Raw genomic sequence first — 12,517 nt, 5'->3', positions numbered from 1 at the left:
ATGAAGGAAATGTAAACAAGGGCAACAGGAGAATGATAGGTACGGGATAATAAGGAGGCTGGTATGATTAGAGTGAAAGTTATGTGCTGAGGAGTAGTGGAAACAATGTTGAATAGCCAAGGTGAACTTCAGATTTTAGAAGTCCTTGAAAGCCTGGTGAAAGAGCCTGAACTTGATGCAGTGAGAAATAGGGAGCCACTAAAAGTTTTTAATCAGGACAGTGTCATGTTGAAAGATGTGCTGAAGCATGGGTATGGAAGGAATTCATGGGATGTATTGGAGGGGGAAAAGCCTGGAGTCAGGGAGGCTAATGAGGAGGCTAATGCAGTAATAAAAAAGGCATGTGGTTATGAGGACATGGACTGCTATGGTTAAAAATGATAACAATACAAAGCATATTTGTAGAATATTCTTTCACAGTGTTGTATTAGTCTATGTAATATGTACGTAATAATTTAATCACAGTTCTTGTTATTTGTCTTTTGTTCTCAAAGAGGACCAATGACATTAGGAGGATGACAACTTAACTTTCAAATGAATTGGATTTTAGTGAGGTAGAATTGTGCCAAGTCATCAGCTTTCTCTTTTAGAGTCATCTGAATTAAATGGCAAGACACTGTCAAGACAAAGGGGATGGCCCAGGATGCAGCGGGAGACCTGACCTTTTTAAGCTAAGGTCTTTCCTGGGACTATCTATTGATTGTTCTACCTATTGATGATCCAAATGATGACTGTGATACATTGCAAGATCCCTCTCCCTGACAAAAAAGTCTTCTAATTTATCAAATAAATATTTGATTATATTTGGTAGCATTATATTGCTACTATACATACACAATAATTCTCACATAAACTGAATATTCTTGTTTCTCCCTTCAACTTTACAATGTTCCCTTAAGCAGCTACAGATAATGCTGAAGAATGGATTGTTTGACTTTCAACTACTATTGAATTTTTATGGTACCAGTTATGGACTTATAGAATAATTGTTCATTCAAGAAGTTCAAGAGACTTCAATCAATCAACTAATTAATCTATCACACAACAAATATTGTCAGAATCAAGGTACAGGGCATCTAAATGTGGCTGATCAGACCAATATGAACTTGGAAGGTTCTACCACGGATAATTTACAAATTGTCTATATGAACATTTGGAGTGGGAATTCTCTAGAGTTCTCATTTTATTAAATTAATAACCACTGGGAAACTTTGGATGCAGGTTGTCTTCATGATCGTTTGATGCTATATACTGAGGACTCTAATCCTCTATAAATAGACTATATTGTGATACAAAGACGCTCTCAAGGTTTCTCTTGAGAACTTTGTGTGACATGGGAGATACCGGCATAGGACCTCCCAGCATGGTGTGCCATCATCAGAGAGCAACTGTGGAGGTTTAGAGAATCTATCCCTGATTTATTTACATGAACTATTTGTGCCCAACCTTGAGTAGAGCATTATGAGTTCATATATGTCTGATCAACCATAGTTGGACACACTCTAACATAGTGATGTCATTTTGGTCCTTTTCAAGAATGAAGGACAACCAACAAGACATTGAATTGTATATCCAGGACCAGATTATAGCTAGATTTCTATCAAATTTGGAGGAGGCAGAATGTTTTATAATAAATTTTATTTATTCATGCTCTTCAGTAAAGTGGGTCAATGACTATTTTCATTTTATAAATGAGGAATATGAGGTATACTGATGTCAAATGACTTGTCAATGGAAAGAGAAGTGTCCTGGCAAACAGGAGATATGGATTCTATTTCTGCTTCCGTGACTGTAGCTGGGAATGCAGTTTTATCTAGAATATAATTGGACCAGTTGAGCACAAAGATCCAGTCCTTATTGAATTAGGGAAGTGTGACCTGGCAGCAGCCAAAAACTAGTATGATCTTCAGATGCATTAAGAAATGTATAGTGTTCATGGGGCAGCTAGGTGGCGTAGTGGATAGAGCACCGGCCCTGAAATCAGGAGTACCTGAGTTCAAATCCATCCTCAGACTCTTAATAATTACCTAGCTGTGTGGCCTTGGGCAAGCCACTTAACCTCATTGCCTTGCAAAAACTAAAAAAAAAATGTAGAGTGTTTAGAAGAAGTAAGGAGACACTGGCAGCCCTGCAAGAGCCACGTCTGAAATGTTGGATTCAGTTTTGGGCACAGTGTTTTAGAAAGGACATTCACAGCTGGTGCTCTTCCAGAGGAGAGAAAACGGCCCCAATCTTACTCAGTATATCTAAGTATTGTCACATCTCTCTGATTCAACCTCCACCTGCTCACTCAGCCTCCTCCCTAGCTCAGTCCCTCATCATTTCTCACCTGGACTATGGCAACAGCCTCCAGCCAGTTACTCTGCCTGTCTCAAGTCCCTTTTCTCTCTAAACTATCCTCCACACAGCTGCAAAAATGATACACTGAAAGCACAATATGATCACGCCATGTGCCTTCTCAATAAGTTCCAGTGTCTCCCTGTTACCTTTAGGATAAAATACAAACTTGTCTGTTGGGCATTTCCCAACCTGACTTCAACTATTTAGCCAGGCTTATACTACATTACTATCACACACTCTAAGGTGCAGCTTAGATGGGCATTTTTGTTCTATTTCCCATCTACCTGGCTTTGCATTGGCTGCCTACTAAGTCTGGAATGCTCTGTCTCTTCAGCTTCTTTTAGAATCCCTAGCTTTCTTCAAATGGACAATAGGAGGGGCAATGGATAGAGTGCCAGACCTTGAGTCAGGTAGATTGTCTTCCTGAGTTCCCATCTAACCTCAGACACTTTTCAAACTGTGTGACCTTGGGCAAGTTATTTAGTTCCATTTGTCTCAGTTTCCTCATCTATAAAATGACCTGGAGAAGGAAACAGCAAACCACTCTTTGCCACAAAAACCCCAAATGAGGTCACAAAGAGTCATTCATGACTGAAAAATAACTGAACTGAACTGAGTTTTCTTCAAGAGTCAATTCAAATGCCACTTTCTTTAGGAGGCCTTTCTTAGTCATCCAGCTACTACTTCCCTCCTCCAGAAATTACTTAGTATTCTGAATATATTTATATATATACCTGTTGTTTTCTTCAACATGATATTTTCTCATGGGGTAAAAAATTGTTTCATTTTGACCTGTATGTCCCCAGCTACTTACACAGTGACTGTAATAAATGCATTGTGATTGATCTATACCTTAATGTTTACAGAGCACTATAGTTTATCTAGATTCTACATAGTGACTGTGGTAGTCTAGGAAGATTTTCTGATCTTCTGGGCACATTTTTTAATATGTATGTATGTGATGCACAATCTTGTGCTGGTAAGTCCCCTTTACTTCTTTTTTTTTTTTTCCGCAAGGCAAATGGGGTTAAGTGGCTTGCCCAAGGCCACACAGGTAATTATTAAGTGTCTGAGACTGGATTAGAACCCAGGTACTCCCGACTCCAGGGCTGGTGCTTTATCCACTGTGCCACCTAGCCGCCCCCTCCCCTTTACTTCTTTAACATCCTCTCCCTTTTGGCCAATTGGTTGAGATTCTATTCTCTCTATAAAATTTTCATCCTTTATCTGTATTCCCAATCCATAAAGTGAGGACAGATCCAAGAGTCCTATACATTAAATCAGGGAAGTCATATGAGTGCCAAATCTCTCATGGAATTCTTTCCTCTTGCTATGATCAGAAGATCATTATACTTGAGGTTCTGGGGTCCGTCCAGATTATAGCTATGAAGTTGTTGGCCATTACATTAGGTTAGGAGATGGATTCTGCTCTGATTTTTTGAGGGGTAGATTCTCTTCTTATTGGCTCTTTCTCCCTTCACTGTGCCTATTTATTATGTTACATAACCTTTCTTTGAATTAAAATGAGATAAACAAAAACTCAGTGTTTTCAGTATTTAATGACTGGTCTTTTCTTTTGAAAAGCCCTCACAAGTCCTTAACTACCATAATGAACTGGAACATGCCTTCAGTCATCACTGACTTTCCTAACTCTGGTCTATAGAAATTTTTGCTATCCTTTAAACCTCAAATCAAATTCCCCTCCTGCATGAAATCTCTCTGATTACTGTAATCAGAAGTGACTGCTCCCTGCTTTTAATTTGTTGCATTAATTTGTCGGTATATCATAAGGAACTTATAGCCTGATTATTTGTTTACTTATCCTAGATCTCCTATTATACTATAAGGTCCTAGAGGCAGGAATTGTGTCTTATTCTTCTATGTAGCCATTATAGCACCTAGCATAGTACCTGTGCAAATTATGATGATAATTTAGTGCAGAAAAATCAGTGGCTCTAGAGTCAGAGGTTGTTGTTTTCCAGTTGTGTTCAACTTTTTATGATCCTATTTATGACCCTGGTTTTCTTGGTAAATGTATTGGAGTGATTTGCCATTTTCTTCTCTAGCTCATTTTCCAGATGAGAAAACTGAGGCAGAGAGAGTAAAATGATTTGCCCAAGATCAACTAGTAATTGTCTGAGGTCAGACTCATGAAGATGAGTTCTCCCAACTCCAGGTCTAGTGCTCTATCCACCATACACGGGATCAAATCTCAACTTGATACTTGGGTAACTTTAGAAAAGATTTTTTAACCTCCCTGAGTTTCAGTTTCCTATCTGTAAACTGTGGCAATTGAACTAGATATCCTTTTGAGGTCCTTTTCATCTCTAGAACTATGATACTATCTTCTTTGAAGGCAAGGAGTTTGTCTTATACTTTTTTTAAAGTGACTTGCCTAGAGTCACACAGCTAGTAAGTGTCAAGTGTCTGAGGTGGAATTTGCACTCAGGTTCCATCTGATAGACTGTTTATTGTACCTCCTAGTTCCTCCCTCCAAACTTTTCTACAGCTCACACCATACTAGTGTCAGGAATATAGAAGAAGTTAGGCCATATTCATTTGTGTATTTACTAGTGAACATAATGTACAGCAAAGACGTAAGGCTTTCATTTGGGAAAAAGGGCAATAATCATCTTTCAGACTACAAAAGGATAAGTAACATTTCCCAGTATCAGAGATTATGGGATACAGAGTAACCTTGTGGCGTGCTTTAGCTTGGATGAAGGCAGGTTTTGTAGTTAATCCATATCAATAGAGACTGACTCAGAAACAGGATAATATGCATGATTCCTATTTGAATTTTGGCTTTCACTTTGAATTGTTTCCTCTGTAAAATGAAGGCAATAACACTAATGTTGTCTACCTCCTGAGAGGAAATGTAGTGTAATGGACAGGGAGCCAATCTTGGGTCAGGGAAAAAAAAGACCTAAATCTAAGACCTTTCTTTAACATATGCTGGATGTGTGATTCTGGGTTAGTCACTTAATCTCTCAGTGCCCTTCAGTGATTTTCTGAGATCATAAATTTCAGGGCAGTTGACAATTCTGCATTAGCAAAGGAAGTTTTCTTATCAGGATTAATCATACTAATGAAATTTGCCTCACAGGATCATTGTGAAGAAAGAACTTTATAAACTTTAAAAGTGTTATATAAATGAGTGATTATCATATTGAATATTTAGGTAGTGCTTTAAGATTTTGAGAGTGCTTTACAAATATTACTTTATTTTATCTTCACAGCAATCCTGGGAAGGGTTTATAGATGGGGATATTGAGGCTGAGAAAGTAATTTACACCAGTGTTCACAACTATTAAATTTCTGAAGCAGCATTTGAATTCAGGTCTTTCTGACTTAAAATCCAGTTCTTTATACACTATGCTACTTGACTACACTGATTATTATTATTATTATTATTATTATTATTATTATTATTAGTAGTAGTAGTAGTAGTAGTAGCAGCAGCAGCAGCAACAGCAGCAGTAGTAGTAGTAGCAGCAAGATTCATCTTTCAGAATCTATCAATATTTCATTTCTTTTTCTGGATTAAGATTCAGATAGACTGATGCTATCATTCAGGTGCAAGTCACATCTCCTTAAATTTAATAACCAAAGAATAGAAGGTTTGGTGTCAACTACATACCAGTGGCAGGGGCATTCCTTTAGTATTCTCATGAAAATCTTAGTGATAAAAATGATTGTTATTTAGCAATTAAAGTCTTTCCCAATCTGGTCCCAGCCTACTCTTCCAGGCTTTTTATACATTAGTCTCTTTGGGACATTCTAAAAGTCAATCAAATTCGTCTTCTTGATATTCCCAGGAAGTGACATTCTATTTCCCCTTTTGTATGTGTTTGCCTAATCTCTCCCCCCAAATCTTCAAAGCTTAGTTTGTGTTACCTCCTCCTATGTAGAGCTTTTTCCTCACCAACCCAGCAATTTGTACTGTCTTTGTATAAGTTTTTAATTTGCTTACATGTATATATATATATATATAATATAATATATATAATATATATATATATATATGATGTTTTCGCCAATATAAGGTATAATATCTTGAAGGTATAATACTGGCACATGGTAAGTACTTAATAAATGTTTACTGACTGACTGAGAGAAGGAGCTGACCCAGTGATATGCAGTGGGCACATGGGCACTGCACTGGGGAGGCATGAACAGTGTCAGTTTCAGGATTGGCACTGCATGAGACTAATACAGGTAGTGCAGTATGAAATATCTTATACACATACATAAAATGCATCCCATAGACTATGGGAAATGAGCATATATAATAAAATGATCTATAAACATTACACTAGTGACATACAGAGAAAATAGTAACAGACACGCACTTGTTATACACACTCAACCCAACTTGTAAGGGATTGCACAATATGAGGAAGGCACAGTTTGCTACTTCCTTGCCTCTCATCTTTCCCTATATTTGAGGCTAAAACATGCATATTCAGCTGTTTTTGGTCTATGAAAATGACTGGAAATCATATAGAAATTACATATATACATATTAGTGAGCAAGTATTAATATTTATTTTATTTTATCATCTTGGTTTTTTTTACTTTTTGTAATGTCAGAGGAGGCACACATTCCTCAGCTGACCAAAGATGAGGATGAGGGAGCAGGAAGTGATGGCTCAGGGAAAACCACTTGTACCAGAAGTCTACATTTCCTATAACTCTGAGTTCCAGGGATTTTGTATGGAGCACGTTTGATTGTCAATCTTTGAGGAAAAGAAGAACAGTGGATAGAAGGGATCATCCAAGGGGACAGTATAAGGTGTCCAGTGCTTGGTCCTGCCTAATGATCCAGGCAGGGATCAGTGGAGTCCTTAAGCCTGGTGTACATTTGAGGCGTAATGAGGTATGCATTAAATGCCTTAAACTGTAACCTGACAAAGATAAGTGTTTCCTCCTACTACCCCTAGCATACAAGCTCAGGACATAATCAAATCTAATGGATTTGTGCATTCTCTCAGAATCAATCAAGAGTCAATCAAGAGCTTTCTCAAAAATATTTCTGGCACTGAAACTTTGATTATTTTTTTTTTGCTCTGATTTTTTATTTTCTGGGTTTTAATTTGCTTCTCTTTATCAGTTGTTTTCAAGGAATCTTGCTTAAGTCATCTTACCTTCTCAATACATCCTAATCTGTTCAATGTACTTCTCATAGATAGCTCCCTGATACATCTGCATTGTTTTAATTTAAAGTGTTCTACATTTTGAACATATTTGAATCACTGCTTTTGATATCTTCCAAGGATCTTTCAAGAAAATCTCCTTAGAATATCTTATTTTCATTTTTGACTCATTGTTCATTATTAATGAGCATAATCATATTAATGAGTAAAGATTATAAAATGCACTCTAGATGGAAACTTTGGCAGCATTTTCAAAGGCAATGAGTTTATTTTCATTGGAGGGATTTGAGTAGAGGAAAGATGACAATTTGGGGGAAACATTTTGGAAGGAACTCTTAGGTAAAGTAGGAAAAAATGTTTTCTGAAGTCTCTTACAACTTTGACATTCTGTGATTCTGAGTTTCCTCTTAGTTACTGTATTCTCTGTATTAGATGCCTTCATGAATATGCAATTTGCTCTGTGTGAGTTTCTTTTTCATTCACTTTAACTCTCTAAAGATTTGTGAAAAAATACTCAGCTTGAAATGAGCATGTTAACATTCCTTATAACAAGAATGCTCTTGGAAACTTTCGATTGCACTTCAAAACAGAGAAAAAATGGTCATTCTCCTAGGTGACTGGTAATCTTGGCACAGGAGCAACTGTGAAGAAATAACTTAAAGAAAGCTGTTTTTTCTGACCTCCCTCCCACCATGTGCCTTGAGCAGGGACATCAGGATCTCAGATGTGGAAGTCATCTTGCTCTGGTCCAGAGCTCTGACTTTCTCAGAACACCCTGGAATCCCATCCAAAAGAACCCATCAACATTCAAGAAAATACAAGGAAGATTTTCCCTTGACCCTTAGAGAAAAGAAGGTATTTATTATTCCTTCAACAATGATGGCATTATTTCTATACTCATTTATTATATCCAAGGGTTTTATATGCCCAAAATATGTAAGTCAATGTGAATTAAAGTCAGTCTCATACTTGTTTGTTGAATTCTTGTGCAGTAACTTAGTCATACAACAGCACTAGACCTTTGAAGAAATCTTGATACTTCTGTATTTTGCTATTTGTATTTAGGAAGTCACTTCATCTCTGAATCCATTTCTTCATATGTAAAAGGAGGAGGTTGACGTTGATAATCTCTAAAATCGCTTACATTACAAAAAATTCTATGACTTTCACTTTAATTCCAGGAAAAATAGATATTGAAAGTCAACTGAAACTCTTGAAAAAATTGACTGTTGTAAGATATCCTAATGAATACATATCATTGTCCTTTTCAGCAAATGGATAGGGACTTCACCTATGATGTGACTGATACAGCCAACTCCCAGATAAGAAAATTCTCTCTAGTGATATAGATAGGAATATTTTCTGCCACTTTACAGACTTAGAACTTTTCTGCCCAGTGAGTTGTGTCAGAGGCAGGATTTGAAATTAGGTCTTTCTTAGTTAACTTCTAAAATAGAAACCTTGGGTATATATTTATTTGACTTTAATATTGAATTGAAAGAAAATTTAGTATCTCAAAGATGTTTTAAAGTAGGACTTCCCTCTATGAGATCTTTGACAAATAGTATTTTAGTTCAGATCAAATTAGTTTCAATTACAGGAAATTCAGAGTTGTAATAAGTCAAAGCAACTAGAGCTTTGCCCTAGGGCACTGGGATGGAGAAAATACCCCAAAATTATAATAAATGATTTTAAAAGAACATGAACTTTCAACTTTCTGGCAGCATGTTCTTTGCTTCAGCAGTTTGAGATTAGCAAGATTAAATTAGAAAGATATCAGATGGCATGCTTCCTACCCATTGGTAGCATATGCCAGGTAAGTTACTTCACAACCCAACTAACCTTGACCTCCTAAGAGATGTAGCCTCCCTAGTAATGGATCCCCAGAGTGCTAGCAAAGGAGGATCCTGGATCACTTTTCATACTTTCTTCCCATGGTTGATTAGAGGGCATTTAATACTACTTGCCCCAGGAGCTATTCTGTTCTTTTTCTTCCAGGTGACAATATCATTAATTATGAAATCATGGGAAACTCACTACCTCCTAAGAAAACCCTGTAAAAACTTTTGGATAGCTCTTTATTTAGAAATTCTTTCTTGTATTGAACTGAAATCTCCATCCTACAGTTAATTCAAGTTCTACAATCTGGGGTCAAGCAGAATAAATCTCATCTCATTTTTAATGTGACCTGCTTTAGATCACTTGTAGATAATGATCATATTCTTTCAAGCTTTCCCCCTATCAGTTTAAATTCTCTCTCTCTTTAAAAAAAAATACTCCCTTTCTTAAAAACTTCATTTGTTTTTTTCAACTGATTTTCATATGCCATGGTTTGCGATTTCTCCTCATTTAGCCACCTTGCTCTAGTCAGGAGCTATTAATGCAGTCTAAAATTGCATTAATTTTTTTGGGTGTTGCATCTAACTGCTGACTCATAGTGATCTTGCAGTCTTTGAAAACTTCTTGATCATTTTCACATGTATTGCTGTTTAGTCACATTTTCTATTGGGTATTTATTCAGTTTTTTAAATTTTATTTATTTTTTTCAAATACATGCAAAGATGGTTTTCAACAATCATTTTTTGGTAAGGTTTTGAGTTTCCTAATTTTTCTCACTCCCTCCTTCGCTTCCCCTTTCCCCCTGACAGAAAACAATCTAATAGAGGTTATTATTCAGTAAAAACTTTTTTAACTGATTTAAAACTTATTTATTCTTATTGGGTTTTGTCTTGATAGATTTTTGTCCAGTTCTAGAGTCTCAGGAGCTTCTAGAGTCCTAATTTCTATCTTCAACTTCGGTATTAGTTATCATTTTTGATAAGCATATCGTATCTATCTTCCTCCAAATCTCTGACATAAACAAGCTGGAACAGAAAAAAGGACTTCTTAGCCACAGAGGCTGCTACATGACTTCAGGAACATAAAACCAGATTATGTTGAGAATTAGAAAAAATAAAAGTACTTAACAGGAATTGGAAGAAAAACTTCCTTCTATACTGTTTGGCTTATATAACATCAATTTTATATAATACCAATTTGCCAATAAGGGGCAAATGCCTCCATGATGCAGATCTAGCTATTAGGAGGCAGACAAATGACAGTTAACTACTTGTTGGAAATGCTCTTAACCACAGAAGGAGAGATAGCTACAGTGTCTAGAGAAGCCAGTAAAAATTCTGGTAAACAAATGAAAATGGAAGCAGTTTTTTCCTGAAGAACAAAAGCAATTCTACTCTTATTGAATTGAGATTTTGTTGTAATATCCTTTTATCTCTTAGAAAATTAGGTTTGTATGATTGTGAAACAAAAAGAAAACAGAATTTAAGGGGAAAAATCAGCTTTCAGAGTTTTATATAAATCAGGGATGCAAGCTTATGGGGAAGCTTTGGATTTGGCATCAAAGAATCTAGATCTGAGTCCTGATCCATCAGGATTTATTACTGGGTGATCTGAGGAAAGTCATTAAACCTCTATGAGACAGAATTACTTTCTCTGTTAATTGGGCATATACTTACACCACCTATTTCTTATGGGATAATCTTGAGGAAAGTGCCCTATAAATTTTAAAATGTTACATAAATGTGAGCCTAGTGCTGCCATCATCATTATTCTAACTTCAAATACAGAATTCCTGACCTTCCAGGTGGCAGATTTGTTTTATAGTGGTTTACCCATCATTGTGATCCAGTTATAACATAGGGCACTATTTGAGCAGACTGTAATAGACTGACATGCTAGTAAATGTTATTGACCAGTTTTCTGAAAAAAAATGTATACATGGCGTCCTTTTAAGTTTAATCTGCAAGAATATTTTTCCCTCATCACTTTCTTAAGTCTGGAATTCAAGAAAACCATCAATCAAGTCCTACTTTCTGGTTCTTGCTGATTTCCCATATTCAAAAATTTAACAATTCACTCTTGTGAGCCAGTATGAACTGGCTCCAGAACAAGTCTAGTACTGTGCTGTATAGAGTTGAAGCCTTAGTGTCAGCATTGCTTATTCCTAGGTATTGAAGTGACAACCTGAAGGAGAGCAAATTGTCTGGTGTGGGCGATTCAATTCCCAAAACTATCAGAGTGAGTTAATAATGCATCAGAACAGGGGTTCTTAAATTGGGATCTGTGAATGATTTCAGTGACTTTGAAATCATTCAATCACTAAAATCATTCACTATATATATTTATATATACATATTTATATATTATAGTAGAACTAGTTTCCTTTGTAAATCCTAACTCTATGCATTTAAAAGCATGATTCTGAGAAAGGAGCCATATATGAACTTCACCGTATTTCCAGAGGGATCCATGATAACAAACAAAGTGAGAAACCCTTGTCCTAGGAGGAAGTAATGGGAATAATGACAGGGGAGGGAAGTCGATGAAAAATGGGGAAAGAGGAAGAATAAGTAAGTAAGGAGCCTCTTACCTGGCTCTTGTTGTATTTCATGGTTGTTTTTAAACCAGGTTATTTGTGGTTCTGGTACACCTTTTGCCTGACAGTCTAAAGTGGTGGAGTTGCTGATGGTCACTATCTGATCACTGAGGTTACGGAGGAGGTAGGGTGCTTCCTGATCTATTAAATAAAGAAAGGGAGCTTTGGTTATTCATCATAATTTTACTTGCATCTTCATGATCATCATTTTAAATATAAACTACAAACATCAAAGTGAATTATTAAAGTATTCCACCCAAAACTTTATCGATGTCCTCACACCATCATTTTGTTCTCCAGAGTTAGTCTAGGGTCAACAGATTCCTTCTTCTGAGACTAACACTAGGACAATAAATTAAAAACCATGACAGAGTATTAGCAAGAACTACTAGAAGGTTCCTATTATATTTTATTTCAAAGATGTTGGCACACTACAATTATACTAATTCATTTTCCTCTCCTGTGAAGCCCTAGAAACCAAGGATCCAGAACAATTGTTGAGACATGACTTTGTACTATGTTTTTTTGTAGGATTATGGTGAATTTGGGGACAGAAGATATAATTACACACGTATATTGTAGTGTG

At 36.3% G+C, this 12,517-nt stretch overlaps 1 protein-coding gene across 1 annotated transcript in view; it reads right to left on the bottom strand.

Moving 5' to 3' along the window:
• Positions 1-12,517, bottom strand: part of FLT1 (fms related receptor tyrosine kinase 1) — a 179,997-nt gene that overhangs the window by 64,725 nt on the left and 102,755 nt on the right. Inside the window, exon 14 of the mRNA XM_074216144.1 lies at positions 11,926-12,072. Coding sequence (XP_074072245.1) covers positions 11,926-12,072 — 147 coding nt within the window. The remainder of the gene's footprint in view (positions 1-11,925; positions 12,073-12,517) is intronic.

Source organism: Macrotis lagotis, chromosome 1 (assembly GCF_037893015.1).
Source record: "Macrotis lagotis isolate mMagLag1 chromosome 1, bilby.v1.9.chrom.fasta, whole genome shotgun sequence".
NCBI lineage: Eukaryota > Metazoa > Chordata > Mammalia > Peramelemorphia > Peramelidae > Macrotis > Macrotis lagotis.
This window is presented reverse-complemented; position numbering and strand designations above follow the sequence as displayed.